Source organism: Danio rerio, chromosome 17 (genome assembly GCF_052040795.2).
Source record: "Danio rerio strain M-AB ecotype USA chromosome 17, GRCz13ab, whole genome shotgun sequence".
NCBI lineage: Eukaryota > Metazoa > Chordata > Actinopteri > Cypriniformes > Danionidae > Danio > Danio rerio.
The window spans coordinates 30,095,792-30,119,740 of record NC_141037.1 but is presented as its reverse complement, the minus strand read 5'-3'; the positions used below and the strand labels follow the sequence as shown (position 1 = coordinate 30,119,740).

General features: G+C 38.2%; 3 protein-coding genes and 1 long non-coding RNA gene across 24 annotated transcripts in view; 2 read left to right on the top strand and 2 right to left on the bottom strand.

The window, feature by feature from the left end:
* Positions 1 to 9,819, bottom strand: part of strn3 (striatin, calmodulin binding protein 3) — a 36,267-nt gene extending 26,448 nt beyond the window's left edge. The window contains exon 1 of one of the 2 annotated variants that reach the window (XM_087289250.1): positions 9,342 to 9,819. In XM_087289250.1, the coding sequence (XP_087145376.1) occupies positions 9,342 to 9,626 (285 nt within the window). In that variant the 5' untranslated portion in view covers positions 9,627 to 9,819. 2 annotated transcript variants of the gene reach the window in all.
* ap4s1 (adaptor related protein complex 4 subunit sigma 1) lies at positions 8,838 to 12,536 on the top strand. 3 transcript variants are annotated; one of them, XM_087288692.1, is made up of 6 exons: positions 8,838 to 8,962; positions 11,446 to 11,608; positions 11,901 to 11,987; positions 12,082 to 12,150; positions 12,233 to 12,244; positions 12,336 to 12,536. In XM_087288692.1, the coding sequence occupies exons 2-6, from the start codon at positions 11,471 to 11,473 to the stop codon at positions 12,462 to 12,464; spliced, it is 435 nt and encodes a 144-aa protein (XP_087144818.1). In that variant the 5' UTR covers positions 8,838 to 8,962; positions 11,446 to 11,470; the 3' UTR covers positions 12,465 to 12,536. The 3 variants fall into 3 exon arrangements, with proteins under 3 accessions (XP_087144818.1, XP_087144819.1, NP_001003826.1); XM_087288693.1 differs by lacking the exon at positions 12,233 to 12,244 and having other exon boundaries at positions 12,082 to 12,156; NM_001003826.1 differs by lacking the exons at positions 8,838 to 8,962; positions 12,233 to 12,244 and having other exon boundaries at positions 11,471 to 11,608; positions 12,336 to 12,464.
* Positions 12,537 to 13,631: 1,095 nt separating this feature from the next.
* The window catches only part of hectd1 (HECT domain containing 1), a 30,248-nt gene continuing 19,930 nt past the window's right edge, over positions 13,632 to 23,949 (bottom strand). For 9 of the 18 annotated variants that reach the window (XM_087288339.1, XM_087288323.1, XM_087288324.1 and 6 more), the window contains 15 exons: positions 23,519 to 23,675; positions 22,316 to 22,538; positions 22,180 to 22,234; positions 21,685 to 21,867; positions 21,090 to 21,303; positions 20,913 to 20,995; positions 20,272 to 20,399; positions 19,809 to 20,010; positions 19,132 to 19,269; positions 18,441 to 19,048; positions 18,255 to 18,333; positions 16,349 to 16,442; positions 16,106 to 16,256; positions 15,231 to 15,375; positions 13,632 to 14,603 (listed from right to left, as the gene is read on the bottom strand). In XM_087288339.1, the coding sequence (XP_087144465.1) occupies positions 14,466 to 14,603; positions 15,231 to 15,375; positions 16,106 to 16,256; positions 16,349 to 16,442; positions 18,255 to 18,333; positions 18,441 to 19,048; positions 19,132 to 19,269; positions 19,809 to 20,010; positions 20,272 to 20,399; positions 20,913 to 20,995; positions 21,090 to 21,303; positions 21,685 to 21,867; positions 22,180 to 22,234; positions 22,316 to 22,538; positions 23,519 to 23,675 (2,598 nt within the window). In that variant the 3' untranslated portion in view covers positions 13,632 to 14,465. Of the gene's footprint in view, positions 14,604 to 15,230; positions 15,376 to 16,105; positions 16,257 to 16,348; positions 16,443 to 18,254; positions 18,334 to 18,440; positions 19,049 to 19,131; positions 19,270 to 19,808; positions 20,011 to 20,271; positions 20,400 to 20,912; positions 20,996 to 21,089; positions 21,304 to 21,684; positions 21,868 to 22,179; positions 22,235 to 22,315; positions 22,601 to 22,818; positions 23,676 to 23,949 lie in introns of those variants that run through there. The other 9 variants (XM_087288326.1, XM_087288329.1, XM_087288333.1 and 6 more) reach the window with 2 other exon arrangements.
* Positions 20,574 to 22,906, top strand: LOC147839954 (uncharacterized). Its single transcript, XR_015513465.1, has 2 exons — positions 20,574 to 22,603; positions 22,823 to 22,906. It is a non-coding gene; the product is annotated as an uncharacterized LOC147839954 (long non-coding RNA).

Below are 23,949 nucleotides of genomic sequence, written 5' to 3'. Positions count from 1 at the left end.
GAATAAAAGGCACAGCACTGGTTAAACATCATTGTCAGGGAGTTCTTCTCCCCAAAAGTTGCTGATTTTAGTAGACTACATCACTTGTCTTCAAGTGACTGTCACCAGTGAATACAAATCAATGAGAAATCAATTTTGCTGCACTGAGTGTATGAAGGAGCTCAGGTAAAATGAGTACATAGAGTCTAAATACACTTGTCAGATGCATTTATTGAGAACTGATAACATGAGCCACATTATTTACCATCTTATATATTACAGAACATAAAATGTAAAGCAAAAATGGCAATGATCAACACAAGGCCTAAATAAAGATCTTGCTTTGCAAGACACAACATCTTTCCCACTCAGCACTGAGCCTGAGTATGGGGTGCTGTTTACTAGTTATACTGCTAGCTAACTATTCAGCCAAGCCAAACAAAAATTCCAAGTCAAAAGGAAACACAAAGAAGCCGGTTGTCACTTAGCTACAATCCTCAAATATTTGCAAGCAATATGGACTACTAGACTAACACTGATCTGATAACAGGTGGACAAAGAAGTCAAATTATCGTTCACACCTAGCATAAGGTTTGACACAATGTCTCTGTCCGCTTTCAACCACTTCACTGATGATGGAGGGTCTATGGGTGTATATAGAGTGGAGGAATGCCTTCTGAAGTTTGCATGCACCGCGGGTCACGCCGATCACTTGAGGCAGAATTATAAACCAGGCTTTACAGGCATTTGATAGAGTTGTTCATCATGCCTTATTTCTGTCGTCTATGAAAAAGAATACAAGATTTGAAATTGACAGTCAGGTTTTACTCTTCAGAGAATGCAAGTGGGGCTGATGTGCATATAATACACTTAGTCAAATATGTCTTATAATAATCTGTGCGCACATTTTAAAAAAATATGTTTTAAACTTACAGCAACTGTAAAGCAAAACAACAAGTGTATTTACCACAGGAAAACTATACATGAAGCGTGTTGGTCTACATTCAAAATGTTTTTTTTTTCATTTTTGTATTTTTTAAATAATATAGCATTGATTAATAAATAAATAACGACTGGACAAGATTTCTAAAACTAAGCTTAAGACGTTGTCAAAGGCAGGTTGTAGTGATGTTGCAGACGAGCACTGAAGTCACTGTAGTTCCTTTACAGCCTATAGATGAATTACCAACCAACGTCACATGGGTTCCTGGTTGCAAAAAGACACCGTTGGAATAGTGAACATGTTGTGTTGTGCAGTAGGATGCCAAATTCGAATGTCCAAAAATAGAAAACTTAACTTTTACCGTACACCACACTGCTTTTAATGCCAACCGCAGACTAAAAGGGAGCTGAATGAAGTGACAACCTAATTAAAAATGCTGCAGTTCTTATTTCATATCAGGAAATGAACTTGTGACACACTCCCTATATTGTTTACCATGGCACTTAAAATATTCGGGCTGAAATAACCTGCAAGTGCGACTTGAAAACAACATTAACACTGTTTATTTGACTGTGAACAATGTTGTATTTTACCGGTCATTGGCTGCTAATATGATGTCGCTATTTAGAGTTTGGAAATAATACTTTTATGAGATTATATTAATAAGGAGAAAGTCAGAAGGTGCAAACTTAAAACTAACTTTACCTCTATGTGTAAGTTCACATACCCTGTCGTACAGGTGTATCATGGAACATTATTTCTTGCACATGACCACACAGAACAAAATTGTTGTCATCCAAAGACTTGTAGGCCTTTAACACTTGGAGCTTCAATGAGATTGTATATTTGGAGCTGGATGCTTGACCATTTTGTCTTATCAAATATCCTTTGGGAGAGTGCTATCACAAATGGACCTGTCAGACGAACGCCTCTCACTTTAACGTTAATTTTGCTGAATCACTGTGCTTATCACTGGGTGACAAGCTGTTATATTACGCCGAAAGCATTATGTAAATAATATATATAATATGTCATCAATATAACTTATTTCTAAGAAAACAACTAACTCTGTACCGCATTGGATGTCATTTCATTGCTGTTAATGCTAGCGCTCCTGTTTTTTTTCTGCCACCTCGCTGCATACACATCCTGAATGTTTACAAACATGGTTATTTGTCTACTGTTAGGTTTTCAGTTCTTAAAATTGCATTTAGGATCTAAAAGTCAGAAATTTTATAGTATCTAGTTAAGATTTTCTGGTTGGACAAAACCTGTATATTGAACTGTGTTTAAACGCAGATTATTTGCAAAACATCTCAAAGTTTATGGGAAAGAACTATGGGGATTTTATCAAGGAAACCAGTGCAATGCTAGCAGCTGATTTTGGCCTACAAGATGACGTCAGAGTTCCTCCACTATTAGCTTTCTCTGATCTTTCAATATAACACTGTGAAAGCTAGTGCAAGTTTTATCAACTGGAGTCCCCAATAGACTGAACATTTGCGCATCTCCTTTGTCTCACACAAACATTTCAAGTCCTAGAGTCTATGTTAATGAGCTGATGAGTTGAATCAGGTGTGTTTGTGTAAGGAGACATGCAAATCAAGCAGTGTTTGGTGGGCTCCATGACTGTGGTTAAGAACCATTGCTGTAAAAAAAAATACTTTAAAAGCACTAGATCAATAATATACACTCAGTAGGTGGAAATGAGGTCTTTAACATCCTTTAGAATGCATTTGATCACATGTACATCCACACTGTGTGGTCAACCTCTGAATGTGGCTGAAAGTGGACATGCTCAAAACGATTCACACCCCATTTACTTCTGTTGTCCACTTGTGATTGGATCAACCAAAATGTATCTTATTAATACCAGGTGAAAATAGGGCCTTACAACCATGCAAATCTTTTACACTATATTGAACACTACAATCAAACTACCATCAGAAAAAGCATGAAAGGGGGCATTATTAAACATTCTATAACACTACCATGTCTAGTGAAGCATAATCTTCTCTTAAGACACACATTCAACAGTCAAGAGTTATCCAAGAAACATACATGCAACTTAAACTGATCGGATTACCAACTTGGTTTATCACGGTAATGAGACATGTGCATTAAGATCTAAATATTAATGAGCCAAGTGTGTTTTAGAGCAGGACATGAGTAGGTCAAATTTCTACATATTTACTTATAATAGCAGAAACGTATTACTGGAATAACTTGATTAGACCGACATTTTTTTGTAATTCAGTTTCACTCACTTCTTAAGCAGTGTAAAGTGTTGGCAGGTAATACTAAGGAACTGTTGTTTTAAAAGAGCATTGCTAATGTCAGCAGAGTGTGAGGATGGCTAGTACACATATGGTCACTAACAGCTGGCTGCTCACAGCTCCAAGCGACTCACTGATGCTTGCTGGAAATCTCTGTCACCTAGCTGATTTAAAGATCGGCAGAACAGCATTTCAGCTGTGCAAACTGAACACAGACACTAAAAATAATCTTGACTGCTGTTGGGGAAAAACAGCTGAATGAGGGGACCCTACAGGGTTAATAATAGTACAATGGAAATATACTGGAAATGTGATAGTATAATGTTTATGTAAGTAAAAACAGAGTATATACGCCAAAGTGAACAGCATATCAAAAGTGAAACTTAAGTATTATTTCATGCTATAAATGAAATCTAAAGCAAGATAATAGTTAGAAAAATTTGACATCATTATAATATGCAGATATTAAAAGAATTAATCTTTTTCTCTATAGCGTGACTATTTATTGTTTGCATTTAAAATTAGTTAGATTTGGTTAGATTTTTAAAAGTGATCTGACATAAGAGTTTATTAGTATACTTGTTTGATCATTTTCATTTTGTTCTACTATTTATTTTTTAAAAATTATCAATGGCATCTGCATTAAATTCATATTTATTCAATCAAGTCAAGAATCATTAATTGAAGAACTGAATCGAAACCAATCCTAATGACAAACCCTAACACTTAGGAGAACTTTATAAAAAAAGAAAAGAAATTTAAAATGGGGCTGTCAACTGATCAAAACATTTTAGAGCATTAATCTCAAGCATGCTCTTTCAATAATAGAGAGTAATCAGTCACAATATAGAGTTTTACTGTAAATGTGCTGTGGTGAAATAAAGAAATGCATGACAATCTAGTTTAAGGAAACAGATCCACTAGTGTTATTATCTTACTGTTTATGTATTATTTTTAACTTGATTAAAGTGAATGAGTACAGATCGAGAAGGTTTGCTGTTACAGCAAGGTAGTTTTGCTTATGTACTGATGTCTAGTGATCTGGACAACTTTCACATTGTTTTGCTTTTTTGAATTTTATTCCAGTTCATGTATTTTTAATCACACTAGTTCCCCTAAACCAGGGGTTCCCAATCTTTTTCGTATTTAAAAGGCCAAAAGCCAAACATTATTGAGAGCCATGGGCTGAAGGTAAATATACCAAACTACTGTATAATGCAATAGAGTTGCCATAGGTAATTTCCTGATTTATTTCATAAGACTTAAAAGTAAATAGAAGTCATTAATTTAAATCATATTAACTAATGCTGTATAACATTTAAAATTATAATTTATTGCAATAAAAACAAATCACATTTTTTATTACAGTAGAGTTCAATGATAAATCAACTAGTCAAGCAGAGTCTGCCTTTGCCTTGATTTGTCCTTGATGCATCGGGTGACGGTACGCACATTTAAACTAAATTTACACCATTTAATTGAAACATTTAATTTCAGTTAGCTGTTAACAATAAAACAAACAAACATCAGTCTTCCTCTCTTCTCAGATGGGATGGTAGGCCAAATCAAGGGTTACTGTGGGCCAACTTTGGCCCACTGGCCCTAGTTTGGGCATCCCTATCCTAGAAGATAACTGGTATGGTCCTAAACATTGTTGATTGGTCTGCAGTCTGTGAATATCAGTCTAGTTAATGTTAATGAACCTGTGCTGCTGTACTCATCTACTGTGTCTCAGCAATGAGATCTTTACTAATATCTGCAAAAATATATTTGGCCTGAAGATGATATGTTGTTTCAGGGTGCTTTCACATTAGCCCTTCTGGTCAACACTCGGGTTTATTTCACGTCAGAATTATGTACATTTAGCAAGTGTAAACAATTTCTTCTGAATTCGGGTGCGCAACTGTCACTGAATCATTCCCGAGTACGCCTAAAAGAAGTGGTCCGGGGTACGGTTAGTGCGAACTCTGGTACAGTTCAACTGTACAACAAACTTTAGTTTTCATAACGTTCATTCATGTGTATGTCTGTGTATCCCCTACTGTACCTTGGTGAAAAGCAGGACTGAGCCAGGACAAACACAGTGAAAACGTCTGCTTGTCTCCACCAAAAACGACTTCTGTTGACATTGCATTATGTTTTGAACTTATTTAATATGTTTGCGTCAGATAGACACAAGTCACTCTCTGTATGTTATCAAACCCAAAAGATTGAGTTAAAGCAGAACGATCGCAATGTGTGTACATCTTTCCATTTTGGCGCCTTAGCTTTTGTTGCCTGGGTTCAGAAGGAAAAACGACAATGTGAACAAAAACCAGCCGAGAAGGTGGCAAGGGGGGGACAATCAAACTTGGGTTCGGACTAGGCAATCGACCCAAGTATGAAAGCACCCTCCGTGGAAGGACAGTTCATCAGTACAGTAAGTGCACACAACTTTGGTTTTATCCAAGCTTCCAACCGGAAGCTTTTTATTACAAAACTTGCCATTCAGCACACTAGGTGTTGTGTCCTGAGCCATCAAATTACTGGCGTTCACTGTACTCTTATCACACAATGATATGGCTGTGATGACGGCCAAAAAAGTTCAGGTCAAACCTTATTAAACAATTCATTTGCATAAAAAAAAGAATGTATATCTTAAAATGTTTTGCTTAATCACATGCGTTAAGGCTGGTACACACCAGAACGCTTTTCTTTTGTGTTTATAGTCATCATTTTAGACGTTTTTCCGGATTCAAACCCAAGCAATTTTCACTGGCGTGGAGCACAAGCGTATGCAAAATCACTCCTTGATGTTAGATGGAGCAAAAAATCTTTAAGCTTCTGACACACGCTTGTAACAAAGAAGAAGACAGAAAGTTGACACGCTTGTTGTTAAAGTTACTGGCGATTTGAACACGCATGGATGGTTCAAGCAGCAGCTCCAGCTCTAGCGATGAAGTAATGATTATTGTTCACCAGTGCAATAAGCAGCTCCACGTTCATATCACCTCTGGGTGTCTTCTTCCCTTATTTGTTGACAAATTTACAACTTTTTAAAATACTTTTCAAATTGGCAGCCTGTGAGTATAGGACGGTATAAGACTGATGGTACGATAACCTTGGATAAAAATATCACGGCTTCACGATATTGTGATTACGGCTCTAAAATAAAATATTTTTAAATGTCTGGGTAAAAAAAATAAAATGTTTATCCCTTCTTAACACAATCTACTTTATTTTAGAAAACGTTTAAAATATTTCAAAGCAATAAACATGTAAGGCTAAATGATTCAAATGAATCACTGGTATTTGCAATCTTCATTTGTTTTTTAAACAGATTTCTTTACAATTTAATACGCCATCTTTGGATACCAAATAAAAAACCTAAATAAAAAAATCTTACACATACCTTAGGAATGGTATAAAAGGAAATGTTAGGGGTTTTACAACCTTCACTTTTCCAAACCTCTGTATACCTTGAAAACGGTTATCGTCCCATGACTAGCGGCCTGCACAAGTTGTGGAATTTAGTGCATCATGACAACAGACGTTATTTTCATTGCCTAACAAATTGAACCTTACAGTAGAAAACAGCTCTTTTCGGCATTATCATGAAGAGAACAATGACGTTTGGGACTCTTGGGACTGTATGAAAACGTAGCATCGTTTTGATTTTCCAACATAAAAGTCCCTCAAATAATACTTCTATCTATATACTTTCACAGATGACCTAGGAAGTCATTCATACGTAGAATTCAGTAGTATGACCTGTAAATTGGGTATCTCACCATTTGAAAGAGAAGAGGATTTACAGACATTCAAAAAAGTTTCAAATGTAGGATTGGTTAGAGATGTGCAATGAGCCATTATGACTATGAAGATGGTGCTAGCATGACCTACAAACCCTGAGCTAACCCAGATAACAGCAATCAGGCCCGTTCCTGATGTGACTGCTCAGGACATCTCTGCTAAGAGCTATGCCTACTAGCCAAGCAAGCTGACAGGAAGAGTTTCACATCAATTAGATCCAGACACTATCAGAGTAGCACAGAACCACTATCCATTATAACATTAGCAACGTCTCCAGCACTGAAAAGCAGCACCTGGTAATGGACTTAAGCATCTGCATGCAAAGCTGGAGAATCAAAGCGCTCATATTTGGCAGCATGATTTGATTTGGTTCAACTTGCAGCATTTCGTTTGTGGTATGTACGGTATGCGTCTAATGGTTAGATGGCAAGTGAACCTCGGAAATATGGAATGCAAAGCAAATAAACAAGACCAACCCTCTTTTTAGGACCTGCATCGGTATGAGTGTGGGAGGGCTGACTTCCTCTAATGAAAAGTGCACATTAGTTTTGAGGTGGGAGTCATTCTGAAAGTATGTCACAAAACAAGTCTGTACAGGGGTAGTGAAGAGACTCCTCAGCCTCTGAAATGAAGACTGACTGTGTTTACATAATGCCAAGTCCTGCCAGCTCCTTTCCTCATTCACAAAAGCTACACTGCCATCAACATCTCTAGTAGGCTGAAAATATGACAGCTACACCCATTAATACGGGGAGAATGGAGATTTGGCTGTCATAACACACTCTTTCACCCAAAAATAAATCTGTCAAAGTGAGAGGCGAGCAAAAAATACAAAAGTCATGGGGGGAAAAAAGGACAGACAATGTTTGTTGGTAAATCAGTCATCACTCATTCGGTTTCCATTATTCTTCATAGGCAAAAAAACAAAAACATTTATCAAAATAGCTTGCGCCTCCACATAAAGAAACTCTTAATATGTTTAAAAAAGGAGATGAACAAAGGATGACAGAACTTTGAACAAAAACTTTTTTTGTCTTTGAAGTAAAACTTTAGTTATGCAAATGTAATCAATGCAACAAAAACGTGGTGATGACACTTTTACAACAATAAAACCATGGTTATAATTTACTCAAGTAAACGTTACTGAATGTTACCTGTTAATTATTTGACTGCCAAAAACAACAATATTGTCTAAATGTTGTGTGCTGCACCTCCATGAAACAAACTATTTAACTGATAAAGGTATTTTCTAAATACAAATGCAGGTCAACTGTTAAAAGGTTTGTTATTCTGTCAAACGTGTTGTGTTTTTGTGTTATACAAAGTCTGTCATACAGGTGGAGATTAACATAGGGGTGAGTAAATAATGACAAAAAAGATAGTGACAAGAGACTTATCCAAATGCCAATGATTCATCCAAAATACTGATCTGACCAGGAGCTAAACTAGTAAGTCTATCTGCTCATAGCGATCTTAAAGGAGAGTGAACCTAAAATGAACAGTGTCATCATTTACACACCCTCGTGTTGTTCCAAACCGGTTTAACACAGTTTGTTTGTCATATGTGTAACACAAGTACAGATATCAGTCAGAGTGTTCGCAACTCGCCTCAAACTCTATTCCCTTTAAATGCAACGTTATGTCCCATTAACGAACGTAAATAGTGACCGTCGCTGTCATCCAGCATTTTTATGATAACTAGTTTTTGCTGATCAGAAAGCCCTTAATGTTCTTTTGAATCTTATAAAAGATGCAGTGTGTAAAACATACTAAAATTGAAGCAGGGTGTGAAAGTGAGCCCCAGTAGGATGGATCAATAAAAAAGCGACCCATACGGACGCCATATTGACCAAAACAAAATGGCAGAACAAGAGAATAGTTGACAAAGTCTGCTGGCTTTCATTGACAGATGCGTCCCGTGACACAATAAATCCGCAACAAACAACTATTAGATCTGCTTCTGTGATCGTGGGTAAGATAATCTGAATCCATCGTAGCGGGTGTCGCGTATTATCGCCAATACAGCGATGTCATGTTAGCTTAGCTTAGCACATCCACACTAGGAACGAGTGAGCGACTCGACTTACTAGATTGCTGTTTTACAATATAGGCATGCTAAATACATCTGTCTCGCATGTTTCAAATGAAGAAAGGTTTGTTTATTGACACAACTGCTAGTGTTGAAATTTTGTGTAAACAGGGTGGACAGGAAGCTTGCGAGATGTATGGTAAAATGCTTAGCAATTCAGCCTCAAGCTTTTAATTAAAGCAACCGACGAGTTGTCGGTCGATGCCCCGATTTGGGGTTTCCAATCAGTGTGTCAGCAAAATCCAAAAGTCTACAACGTTACCTGGAGCTCGGCCCTCTCCACTTCCCAATGCGCCCTTTCCATCTCGAAACGGGCCCATTCGTGCTGGATGTAGTGTAAAATCCCCGGGATGGTGTACTGCTGGGGCCTGGGCATCTCGTCTTGCTGTTGCTGAACCATAGGCGCTCCTCCTGCGCTGTTCATCTGAGGATTAATGCTGTTGTTGCCCTGCTGCGGTGCGGGCTGCTGCTGCTGCCTCTGGGCGGCCATTCCTCCTCCTCCTCCTCCTCCACCACCACCTCCTCCTCCTCCGGGCTGTTCATCCATGTTTAAAAATAGGAAAGTCCTGCTAGAAGTCGCCGATTGTTACCCCTCTACCCTCCCTTTTTTACCGTTCGCTTAGCGATGCGACGTCGCCCTGCCCCCAACCGAATAGGCTGGCACCTGAGCGGCTGTTGTGGATTTCGTGTCAGCGCACGGATTTGCCGGCCGCCATTAGTCCGATCCCTGGATGTGAGTCTCCTACTGCGGGGGTGAGCGAGCGAGTGAGGGAGGACTGGCGCGCGCGCTGCATGATGGGACGCGTTCACCCAGCCCTGCGCGCTCTCGAGTCATCCGAATCCAGACTGACGACGTACAGACTCTGCGCATGCGCTTTGTATCTGTGATTTTTTTTTTTACTTGATGAGGCGATAAAAATGTGTCGTTGACTATATCTATAGACGTATAGTACGGTTTGTGAAGGGAGAAGTGCTTGAAATAATCAATAGCATCCGTCGAGAATGTTGTTTATTTAAATAATTTAAAGGTGCTATTGGTTTAAGTTTAAATGTAAAATACAATTACAGCAAATTTTAATTGCAATAATTTTTTTTTAAATTATAGCAGTTATTGTGTGTGTATATATATATATATATATATATATATATATATATATATATATATATATATATATATATAACAACAAATGTCATCAATCAAACAACAATCCAGGAGTTTTTAGTCATTTAGTCCAAGATGTCAAGTCCTTGTTCGTATTGCTTTTAAGTTTGTTGATCCCTCAATAGACTCAAAATTCATTTTCATTTCATTTTTTAAATTTACAAAAAAAAAAAAAAGTTTACACTTTCAAAGCTTGAAATTTGGCCAAAAAAAAGAGGTTTATGAAATAATTAATATTTTCCTTTTTACATTCATGGAAACCAAAGACAACATTTTCATATGTAAATTTAAAATGTTTCTTCACATCTTTTATGAAATCAAGAACATCACACCAAAATGTCAGTGAATGAGGGCAATTCCAAAATAAATGAACAGAAATTTCAGGATTCACTAAGCAAAATGAAGAGTTGGTTTTGAAGTCTTTTAAGATTACACTTGTCTGGAAAGCAGAAACTTCTCCCATTTTGTTTGTTAAAAAAAAAGTGGGGTAATGACCAAACTCTCTTCCATGAAATATCATTTTCAAAACCATTGCAATATGACATTACATAAGGCACAGTAACAGAATCTTCCTGAAACAGGGCTCTTATTTTCTTTTTGCATTTTGTATTAGATAAAGAAAGCCATAAATGTTTTCCAAAGGTTTAATGTTTACCAAAATGTTTACTTTTTTCCACAAAATTAATTACAGCAACTTATAAATGTTAAGTACACTTAAGACAAAAACGAAATGAAATGTTTTTCAGCATGTGTCAGGTCACCTCTCAAGGATGTTGGAATCTCGTAACCAATTTTTCCAAGCAATCCATTATTTAGTAGCGTAATGGTCTTACAGTAGTAATTATGTAAACACACTTACAGTAGTTGTCACTACAGTATCATAAATTAACTTATGTAACTTTTAATTTACCCCTTTACATATAAATTGTGGCACTAGTGTGTTATAAATTAATATTTCACAATTTAAAATAATTTTTCTATTTTTAAGATATACAATTTTTGCTTCTAAATATATCAATAACTTATCAAAAAATTATTCAAATGATGAAAACATGAAAATTAAAACGGCGGCTTTCTTGACAGTATTATGATAATTCTTTAAATTACACTAGTCACATTACTTCGGGTGAAAGCTTTTGGTGACTATAAAGAATCAAATAAAATTTATTTAAAAGTAATTATGTTCATTTCTCTTCTTTCCCAGTGCTGTATCACACCTCTGAGTCACTATGATCAAGTTCCTGCTGATGGTGAACAAACAGGGGCAGACTCGCCTCTCTAAGTATTATGAAGCAGTGGATCTTGGGAAGAGAGCAGCTCTGGAGGCTGACGTGGTGCGTGGATGTCTGGCCCGGAGGAAGGAAGAGGTCAGTCATGTTTCCCAACTAATGGTTAACCACACAACTTTGTATCAGCAGCCATTGTTTGCGGTGCAAGATATTATGAATAAAATCCCGGAGTCCTCAGGGGGAAGTTTAATGTAAACAACAGAAACAATCAAACATAGTGAACATTCCGTAATCTCTACACAGATTATTTACATACATGTAGAATTTCTGTGATTTTGAGTTTAATTTACTTTTGTGAAGCAGCCCTTAATTCTTCGGAATAAAATTAGCCGTTGAACATCTTTAACTGGCTCTTGTATTTCTTCTTCAGTGCTCATTTGTAGAGTATAAGGACTATAAACTGGTCTATCGCCAATATGCAGCTCTTTTCATTGTTGTTGGCGTCACTGAAAATGAGGTTTGTTGTTCATATTATTGGCGAAATGACATGCTCATTTGTAATCAGTATTCATGAATTCACGTGATTGACTGTCTTTGGCTCTTTCACACAGAATGAACTCTCTATCTATGAACTTGTGCACAACTTTGTGGAGGTGCTAGACAAATATTTCAGTCGTGTGGTAAGTGTCATTTTAATAATAGTAAATGTGACATCTTTCCTGAGAACAGAATAATAAACTGTTCACTTTCTTCTTTTGACAGAGTGAGCTGGATGTATCCTTTATAAGTCAAACGACTAAAAATATGTCAATTAAGTCTTTAGTTTTACATGTTAGACGTGTTTTATTCCTTAATGAAAAATCAGATCATGTTTAATTTAGACAAAGTACACATTATTCTTGATGAAATGATCCTGAACGGACACATCGTGGAGACCAATAAGAACAGAATACTGGCACCACTACTGGCCCTGGACAAGATGACTGAAAGCTGATCTGATGTTAATGACCACTCATCATTGCTTTGCTACAAATAAATGTGTTTTTCTTTGTGTCACCATTCTAAACCTCATCCTGTTTTTTCACAAATTGGTTTTATAATAATAATAATTAAAGCTGCAGGCAGCAATAAAAGGGACCTTGCACCCGGGCTCACCCCTGCCCGGTGGCCTAAGGATGACAGAGAATTATATACATTTAAGATAGAAAAAAAATTATAACCTGAGAAAATCACAGATTTTTGTTAAACCTTCTTCTATCAGCAGGTGGCGCTATAACTGTAACTCAATGTTGGCATGGAAATGTCTTCAGGAGAGGAATATCATCGAACATGATTTTCCAGGCAGATTAAACATTGTTTAATTGAGTTATAAGTACTTCCTCCTCCATGGCGATACTCTTTGTCAGTCCACCGCAGACACGTCCTTTGGCGAAAACTCTAGATCTACACAATTTCACATCACAAAGGCCTTTGGGTTATACTGACAAAACTTGGATTTAATCTGATCAAATTTGTAGGAGTTTGTTACTGTAAAGCATGTAATTTCCTGTTGCCAGCAGGTGGCGCTAGAACTGTAACTGAAAATTGGGATGTAAAAGAGTTCAAGTCAAGACTCCTATCGAACGTGTGGATTTTGAAGCAGATCAGACAATGCGTGCCTGAGATATAACAACTTCTTGTTTTGTGGCGAGCCATTAAAGTTTGTGAGGCCGACACGGACACACCCTTAGACGAATACTCTAGATCTTCGCAATTTAACATTGCCATGGCCTTTAGATGACAAACCCAATTTTGATGTTGATCTGATAAAATCCCTAGGAGAAGTTCGTTTAAATACAATGCCTTGAAATGGCAAAAACTGCACAGGAAGTTAAAAATATCCAACTTTCTGTTGGGTTTGAGATTTCGCTCCAAGAGACATTTTTTTATAGGTTTTGGCATGTTTGATGTGTGTGCCAATTTTCATACGTGTGCATCAATGTTAGCACAGAGGCCAGTCTGTCAAAAGTACATAGGTGGCGCTGTCAAGCCATTTTGCCACACCCACTCCCAAAACCTATAACAAACGTGAATTTTCACCTACTCGGTCCCTAATATTGTCAATTCGACCAAAGACTAGAACAGAAACACAAGGGGAACAAGCAAACATGACAGCATTAAATACTTTGCAAACAATTTAATGATTATTTTTAGAGCATACACATTTGAAAATATTTGTTTACTTCAAACTGCAACTTGAGTTAAATAATTGTTTATAATATACAAAGAAAATACAAGGGAAAGCACAGCTTGCTTTTTGCTTGTTTTTTTTTTTTAAATGTGCCTTGCACACAGAACCAGTGTTTCTGTATCTATAGCTTTATTGAAAAATTACACAAATGCACTCAGGGATCCTTAAGCAGGGCAATGAACATTTGAAAACGTACACGGTAACGGAAGCAAAAAAGGAAAAAAAGAAAAGCATGTGCATGATTGTATGCAGACAGATTATGTAAAACAAATGAAAAGAAAACTAGTTGGGTTTTTTTCAGCAATGCAGGCACTAGTAAAACTTAAAACCTGTTAAGGAAATGCCCAAACACTCTATAGTTAGCTCTACAGAAGCAGGTGTGCTTGTTTTCCAGGGTCTGACACTGCAGATGGTGATGATTTCTGGGTCTGAAAAAGATGATCTATGCCTAAATTTACACTGAACGTGGAGTAAATGACAGTAAACACAGTAGGTGAGGAGAGACTACCCTGGCTGCCAGCGGCTCAAGCCCTTAAAGCGGTAGATTGACCTGGGAAAGGCCTTGTGAAGCAGTCAGTGGAGCGGGAGGAGGAAACCCTATTCGCTTTCAGGTGCTAGTGGAGCTGCGATGGGACTGTCGTTCCTGTTTATTAGGGTACTTGAAGGGAATAGGATTTCGTCAGAGCACAGCTTTTTTTTTTCTGCAACAAAACACAACAGGCTTCACCAGTATGGGAGTTGGTGGATGTTGAAGGTACAGCATGCTCAATTGAGGTGGAAACCCTTCTCCATAGTGGCAGCGAGAAGGCGCTCTCTCATAATCTCTTCTGAAGAATATTCCGGCAGCTTCAAGTAGTGCACACACGTGTTGACTGAAGGATAGCTGGCATCTGTTGCATCGACCTGGAAAAGAAAAAGACAACCACAGGTAAGAACAGAGACATCGTTATGATGCAATGTTAATTATTAACTTATTAATGCCATGCCATAGTCAAATCTATCTGATCTATGAAAGTAATTTAAAAAGGTATACAATTAAAAGGGGTGCAATTGTGGGACTTAAAAAAAAAAAAAAAAAAAAGATACAGCACTTTTGGCATTTCAGAATTCTTGTTTCCAAAGTTAGCAATAGTATCTGAGTGCAGCTTTTATGATGCAAGCAAAGCCAGAGGCTGATGTCAAACACAATGCACTCAATGGAGCTAGTGATGTCACTGTGTGGGGTAGGGTTAAGTTGGGGATTAGGTGAGCCCATTTAAAAGCATTGGATGCAGCTCAGATCACATCTGCACCAAGTCTGCAGCCAGACCATCTCAAAGTTAGTGCCAAATGTTTACTCTAGGAGTAAATGCAACTTAATTTTACCCTTTAATCTGCTGCATCATTAATATTACAGTTGATCACAGGGATATATATATATATATATATATATATATATATATATATATATATATATATATATATATGTCACTTGTTCTTAATGTGTGTTTGGCATCATACATTTTTTTGTTAAATAAAAGCTTCAAATACCTTTCTGACTATTGTGAGCCGTGGATGGAGGTTGGCCAGTCCACCAGGGGGCAGAGTTGAGCAGCCTGTAGTGAACTGGAGGAAAGCTTTCCTCTCATCAGAAGACATTCCACACAGAACCCGCACGAAACGCAGGAAACCAGGACTGCAACACAGGTGAAGCATCAGCATAACACATACAGTTTGAAATGTGTCCAAAAACTAACTTCATCTCTCTTCCATTTAGAGAACAATGTATTTCAAAGGTTTACGTGCCCTATATTGTTCTGCTTTACCCAAAACAACTACCAATAATCCTTAAAAAATGACTACTGTTACTAAAGTCATCACTAAATGCACACATTTTGCATTTGGTGAATAAAACATTAAAATGATTAAATATATTTTAATAAAACTCAAATTAATATATTGTGTGCAATTATCTGCCATCAGAGTATAGCAGCTCTTTAGTTTCATACAAACTAGCTGCTGTTATATCCGTCAAGGGCGAATGTACATTGTAATTGGTTATATTGGACTTAAAAAAAAAAAAAAGAGAGACTTGCCCACTTGTTATTGGTCATGTCCCAGTGATTAGTTACATGTTGAGAAGCAGTGTAATAAGTGATATGGACTGTATCTTTAATATTTTTGTTTAGTTTCATTAACACACTTATTAACAACAGTCTCTTTTTGGGAAGTTTTGATTTCAGTGTGCTAAAAATGCTGACAAATCAAATTTTTAAATGGAAAGCAGCAGTGGGATAACGTACATCCAGTCAATTATCACAAAATAAAACCCTGCACTTATTACTTCAAGCAATTAAACATAAAAAGACAAAACTCATAATTGTATGCTTCACAAAATGTAGAGCAACAGAAAGAGTATTGTATACCTGTCCCGTGTATAGCCCAGTTTAGGTTCTGTGTAGTTAACAATGTCTTCAGCAGTCCAGGATGGAGACTGGTTTCCACACAGGATCATCTGCACCTCTTTATGGCTAAATGAGCTCAGTTTCTCCATAGGGAACACTTTATTAAAGCCCTCTGTACCAAAACACGTATTTTACATTTAGTGCCATATTTCAAGTTACATGTGCTTCTTCTACACTATGGTACAGATGGTAATTTGGTCATACCTCTAAAGGCCTCCATTTGCTTCTGGATTCCTGTGTGCATGCAGAAGTCAAACATCAGCTCTACATACTCCTCTGCATTGTCCATGGTGACCATCTGAAGAGAGGACAGCAAAATGATTAGCATTTGTATCTGAGGCCATAATGGAGTGGAGTGTTTTATAAATTAGAATTTACACACCGATTACTCACCTACACTAAAAAAAGGATTTTAATGTTGGTAACCAAGCAGTTGTCAGTCGGCTTAGACTTGAGGCTGATTTATAATTCTGCGTTGAGGGATCTGCGTAACCCACGGCAATTGCCATGCGCATGGTCGTGCATTTATGCTTCTGTGTGCGGTTTATGTTTCTCTGCAATAACATTTCTGCAATGCTAGCTTGCAGTAGGTGTTTATGTTCCTCTGCGCAGAGTTTCTTCTCTGGTGTTAAGTTTTTTTTCCCTGAGCGCTATCTTAATGTACAAGTAGCTAAAACTTGCTCATTTAGAGGTTGGAACCAGCAGACATGGAGCAACATTAATCATAAGGTAAACACAAAACATCTAGAGCTCCTTCATGGGACTCAACACTTGTAAACACTTGCTCCAGTGGGCTCGTGCAACTCTCGGTTCCATCCACACAGGTCATGCCTTATTCATACTAGTAGCGACTTTTTAGCTGCCTGTCGCTCTGGGTGGTGAACCTGCTGCAAACAGTTCTGTATAGGTCTACACCACTGGTGTTCCTAATGTTTGCCGCTCAAGAAAGTCGGTCTTCATTTGCATATTGTTGAAGGATTCTCAAATTTGTTGCTTCACTCAATACGCCCACCTGGTCGTCAGTGGATGCTGTTGCTCACGTAGACGGAAGTCGCCGGTAGTGACGAGCGACAAATCTAGTGACTTTTTTTAATGTTACTGGAGATTTTTATAGACTCTAGTGTGTCCAAACTGTACCGTTTCTATTCTTCTTAACAAGCTGCGGGTGATGCCGTCGGCCCCTCCCCCTACCTTGATCACTCATGGTTCAGTCCTCGTACAGCAGTCTCTCCAACCTGCAGCCTGAGAGCAGAGCATCCCTCTCAGTACCGACGGCAAATGATTCAGCACCGCGAGCGTGAGGTATTTCCCTTGAACAGTCAAACCGATCTGTTTCTCTTTTGTTTTAAATTCAACAGTTTATTCTTTTCTTGTTTGCAATCACAGATATTTCACTGACAGTTTCGGAACTTGTCTGAATTTATTTTGTCAGAAATTACTGCAAATTCACTACACATCTATGCTGCTATACTGTATTCAAACAGCAATAAATTTAATTAAACTGACATGCATACATTAAGCAGCTACCAAGCCGTACAATCACAAAGCTTGCGCTATGCGTCGTTGCGACATGTAGTTACATTTTATGATATGTGCGCGTAAGGATGGGCACTGGCGAGAGCTATGTGACAGCATGAAGGCTGCGCAGGAGCATATGCGTGAACCTGACGCAAAAGTATAAATCAGCCTTTTCTATGAAAGTCACAACGTATCTTTCAACCATTTAGTTACCAACATTATTCAATTTAACTTTAAATCTTTGAGAACTTGATGGGGAGTAAATTTCCATTTTGGGTGAATTACACACACACACACACACACACACACACACACGCACGCACGCACACAATACATCTTGAATTACATTGAATGAACTTTTCCACTGAAATGAATTGTTTTCCTGGCACATGAAAAAACTATTTAGAGGAACATTAGATATATTAAATGTCACAAAACCTTTTATCATTAGTGTAACTAATGAAGATTAAGAAAAATAATAAAGACATTTCATTTTCATTGTTGTTTGATTTTGTCTTGAATAGCTGCAGGAGAACACTGTCTAACAGAACACAGTTTACGAGACTGTGCGTCCAGAAAACATGAAACCTACCTCATCCTCTCCATTAGGCTTCAAGTCTACAGAAGAGAAACCATGTACTTTGGATGATGGACAGAACTGGAAATTTAATCTAGTAAAACAATTAAAACAGAACAACACATGTAGATAAGCATCATCCTTACACAAACAAAAACATCACTTCCTAGATTGTAATACAAAGTGACGTTCATATCTCACCCTAGATCTTCAACACACAGTGGAGGGCCAGAGCCCATAGGATTCTTCAGCATGAGATCCTGAAGCCGTGTGTTCTTCTCATCCTCGGACAGACTCTTATTGCCTAGAATCTGCCTGCGCTTCACAGAAAGTGCCTTCAGCTCTTTAAGAAACAGTGCTCTGTGAGGGTTTACCAGTTCAAAGTCCTCCCAGGTCAAGATGCCATGATACCAGGCTGGTGGTTTGGGCTTCGGTGGGTCAAGAATAAACTCAGACTTGGAGTCTTCATCAAAACTACCCACAGAGTACGTGTCCTGACCCTCCTCAGTGGAGGCCTCAGACTGGATTTCAGAGAAGTGACAGTCCGACTCACCACGTGTTTGATAAAGTAGCTTACTCATGTTGCTTTTGATGTCACCCATACAGAGCAGTTTAAAGAAAGGCTGGGATATGGGCAGATCCACGAGCCGGTTGTCCTGGATGCATTTGGCCAGAAAGATGCCAAGGAACAAGAAAAGTTTGGTAATACGCTCCAGTTCATCGCTGTCCTGAGGGAAGGGAGCAGGGAAAAGGCCGCAGGAACGCTGCACGTAATAGCCTGGCGGTTTCAAGCCACCGCCCAGATCCACCTGATGAACAACAAAAAAAGTTAGTGAAATGGCAGATTTAAATGGGCTAGTGCCTCAAGGTGACGATGTTGTGAAGTGCTTACCTGACGTGACTCATCATCTGGGAAGTCATCATCACAGAGCCAGATGCCAAGGGAGGTCCTCTGAAACTCTGCCGCAACAAGAGCATAGAACTCCAGGGTGGGTCCGAGACCAGTGCCCTCCTCCCCTTGGAACTCCACCTGGGCGAGATTACCATTCGTTACTAATTAGTAATTGACAGCTGACGTGGTCATGAGGTAGAATGAACATTAAAACTCAGCCGTGTACCATTTTCTTATAATTCAAAATCAATGTCAAACATTTTGCTCATACTATGGTTTCCACACTTAGAGACTGCTCAGATCTTGCATTTTAAAACATTTTACATAGATTTTGTCCTCAAACAGTGCATGTGAGTAGGACTAGTTTAATCTCATCCAAAGCCCTATGTTTTGATTTGAATTCCTGAAATTTGCAGGCTGTCATATAACTTGTCATATAAAATTCAGTTTAGTGATAGGGAACTGTAATGTAGCCAGGACCTGTAGCTGTTCTTTTATCACAAAATAACTGCACACATTATAAAATGTATCTGCCATTCAGGATCAAGCATTCAACAGCCCCACAGTCTACATCAAATAGTCAGAGACAGATTTGAGCATCAAATCATGATTGACCCCATCTGTATCATTGACAATCAAACACTATTTTTCCAAAAACATTACAATGTGATATTTACCTCCAGTACAGACTTTCTGTCAGCGTGTATCTGCATCACACTCTCAGCCCACTCCATCATACTCTCTCCTCGAGGCACCTTGACACGTTCATGCTTAAGCCGACCAACACGGAACTCTCCGGGATCATCACGGCGAACAGTCGTGGATGGCCGGGAACGCTCCATAGTGGCTTCCCTTCGATTCTGGAGCCAAACAATTGCCCTATGGACACAAGCAAGTTCTTAAATCATTGTTCGTTTAACAACCTTCGTAATATTCTGGTTTATATATATATATATATACATACACACACACACACATATATACACACACACACACACACACACACACACACACACAAACACAAACACACACAAACACACACAAACACACACAAACACACACAAACACACACAAACACACACACACACACACACACACACACACACACACACACACACACACAAAAATATAAGAACAGACCTGGAGGCTCCAAATGCAGTGCAGGTAAAATAAAGCTGCCGGGTTTCAAAGGGTATGAGGAAAGGACACTTGCTGGTTAACTGTTCACACCAGTCGGGGAGAGCCCCGCTAGCCAGAGCCAATGGCTCCTGAAAGACAAACATTATTTAAAATTTTTTAACCATACAAAAATGCATTTTAGAATAAATACATAAATAATGGTAACTTACTGAACTTCTTGAATAATCTTAATTTAAGTGTAAAATCAGCTTGACACTTAAAAATACAATCCTGAAAATTAGGGCTGATTTTTAATTTTTTTTAAAGTAGTTTAGTAGTCAGGGTAGTCTTAATGTACTCAGAGGAGTCTTTTTTTCAGCTGTTTTAATCTGAAAATAACATACCTTGGAATGTAGTGAATCATGACTGACCAAATAGATTTAGGTATTCCAGAGAGCAGTGCAATCAAATTTGTTTTAAATTATTTGGTCATATTTTTTTTAATTGTCTGTCTTGTGCTCTAAATGACATCCATGTCATTTTAAAATGGACCAAAGTGTTAAACAATAAAAAAAATAATAACACCTTACCGACTCATAACTTTTGAATAGTATTGTATCTACAACAAATAACCAATGCATAATTAAAACATGTCAAATTACTTCAATCTGCTGCAGGATTTTGGTTGTAATTTTTTTGCTGGTGAATTCCTCAGGTGATGCATTGAACTGTAGCTCTTCCACATCTGCACAAATAAATGTGAATTATAGGCAAATACTAAATTTAAAAACAAAGAAACAAAAAGGATTGACACGATGCTGCGAGGACGAGCTGCTTACCTTCCTGTAGTGTGCGTCCAGATGTAGGTTCTCCTCCGATGGTGAAAAGGATGCGCAAGAGCTGCAGTACATCCTCTACGCTGCAGGCGCTCTGACCCGAGCCCGCTTTAGCCTGAGCCTGCTCTCTTGCAGCACTCAAGATATCACAGCTTTGCGTCGTGGACAACGTCCCTGAACTCAGGCCTGAAGATCTGCAGCCACGCTCACAGAAGTCCTGAAAACCATACAAGCACATTTAATAATGCACCCCTAATTTTGACTGCCAATCCTTATCTCAGCAGACCTATAGCAACGCAAATCTAACTAAATTATACAGTTTATGGACAAAAACGACAACAGAAATGCTAAAAAAAAAATAACAACAAAAACAAATCAAAGCAAATAAAGAATAAAGTCCACAATGACAGCTAAAACTTTAATGGTACGACATTTACACCCATTTAGCAATAAAATGTACAAAAGGACAGCAACAACTGTCTAACAGGTGGCTACACAAGTGACAGTCAAGCAAGAAAGAGGAAAATATACTTGAAAAACAGAAGGGAAAATAAAAATGGTATGTATATATATATGCATATCCGATGCCATTCTATACCTTGTATGCAGCTATGAGCTGCGAACAATTTCTGTTTTTCCTAATACTTTTATTAGAGCCGGTTAATTTCCAGTGGCGCAGGAAAGTTGAGTCTGCATTCTTCTGCATGTAGGTTATCAAGTCATTCTTTGGTAATTCATCTGTGCCAAGGTACTGTTCCACATGCTCTACAGACCAGCAACCCTACAACAGGAAGAACCAAATGTTGGTCTTTCCTGATTGTAAAGTCTCACGCAATACACATGCATTACAGTAGATTTAACCACTAGAGAGGCCCGTGCATTTAACAATAGATACCACTGGGGGTCATCTCACAGTCTGCTGGCTTTAAGGTTAGTGACCACTGACAGACAGTTTACTGAGAGGGAGCATTTACCATTGGGGACAGCCACAGAAAAATCACAGCCAAGATTTCAATGAGCTGAAGAGAGCGAATGAAAGGAGGATAGGAAGAGAGATTGAGAGGAGAAGAGATGTTAAAAAATGTGCTATTACCATCTTTCCGCTCTCTCTTTCTTTGTCGGAATCCTTCAATTCTCTATACATTATCCTGAAAAATAACAATGTTTGTTAGCAGGTGTCTAAACATGACTGTGTTGATATAAAAACAACTGTTAAACAATGGACTCACGTATACGTAGGCTCCCAGATGCGTCTGAGCTTGTCAGGTTTAATAGCACCGTTGCATGACAGCTGGAGAAGTTTTTGGACATAATAGAAAATGGTGGACTTGTAATTGGTGAGAGGTAGTTCTACTTCTCGAGTAGTTCCTAGACCTGCTACTTTTAAGATGAGAGCCAGACGAGGTGAAGGAGCGCACTCCACCTCCTCCTGTACCTCTGAACGAGGTGTTCCTGCAAGCACAATAGATGTATGTTTTTCGCATTGTAAATTCAAAACAAAAAGCAGAGATTGACTCGTCGGCGCTAGTGGTGTAGTGGTTAGGGCGTCGACACATGCACTCTGGTGCTTGCGGCGACCCGGGTTTGATTCCGCCTCGCGGTCCTATGCCGATCCTTCCCCTCTCTCTGCTCCCCATGCTTTCCTGTCAATTATCTATACTTTCCTATCAAAAATAAAGGTGAAAACCCAAAAAAAATAATTATAAAAAAAAAAAAAAAAGCAGAGATTGACTCAGCAGTAAACAAATTTGTTAGTTAGCCCTAACAGGAGCCATGCTAATAAAATATTCCATTAAAAAAAAAAAAAAAAAAAAAAAAAAATCGAATATAAAATTGATAAAACTATCAAAAATAAAGTGCCAACCCAAAATATTACAACATATAACAGTATTTTTTCCCCAGAGATGGGTTGTGGCTGGAAGGGCAACTGTTGCGTAAAACATTTGCTGGATAAATTGACGGTTCATTCCACTGGGGCAACCCCAGATTAATAAAGGGACTAAGCCAAAAAAAAAAAAAAAGAATGCATGAATGAATGAATAACAGTATTTAATAAGGAGGGACAAAATTTTCAGCTGCCAATTATCATCAGGCAAAAACAGCATTTTTGGTTTTTGGCCAAAAAAGAAAAAAAAAATGGCCAAAACATTAAAAGCAAAAACAAAGGCTTTTTTCATCCCCACTTAGTCGAAGTCACTGCACAGTGTGAAGAGGCTTTCACAACAGACATGGGAAACACTGCACTGAGCTATGAAAAGGCAGTCTTTTTAGCGTCTGCTCAGATAATGTGCTTACAGGACATTTCTACGTAGTAAACTTTAGCACCTTCCGCTTGTAAAAGTAATACTGTGCTCTCATTGCAACGTTAGTATAATGTAGCCACTTGACTTAAAATGATTAGGAAAACACCTGTAAGCTGACAGATACAGTACCTGGTGGGGGGATTTCCAGGTCAGTAGTTTGCTGGACGTTGGTCCTGCCTGGTCTAGGGTCAAATGCAGGTACTAAAGCAGAAAACTGTCGTTTCAGCACAAAGTCGTCATCCCAGGTCCTGCGACGGCCCCCTTTGGTTTCATACTCCTCTTCCTCCTTTAAAAGCAAAGCAGTAAAGCTCTCTTACACCTAATGTTCAACTGCTCAAAAATATGACACATATTTCAACTAACTGAAGACATGCTACACAGAGGAGCCATGCTGGTAAACGAGCATACAAACCAAATAAATGTATAAATCATTTAAAAGATAGGAACACCAAATACATTCCTAACCAAGAAATACACCACTGTTCACCAAACTAAAAACAAAAACACCAAATGTCAAGTAATCAGAGAGGAGAACACCAAGAAAACCAAAAATTAAGGAT

Bases quoted from the DNA above. Each gene is read 5' to 3' on its own strand.
- ap4s1 (XM_087288692.1), top strand. From the start codon at position 11,471: ATGATCAAGTTCCTGCTGATGGTGAACAAACAGGGGCAGACTCGCCTC. The intron at 11,609-11,900 runs GTCAGTCATGTT...TTTCTTCTTCAG, and splicing joins TGGCCCGGAGGAAGGAAGAG to TGCTCATTTGTAGAGTATAA. The intron at 11,988-12,081 runs GTTTGTTGTTCA...TCTTTCACACAG, and splicing joins TTGGCGTCACTGAAAATGAG to AATGAACTCTCTATCTATGA.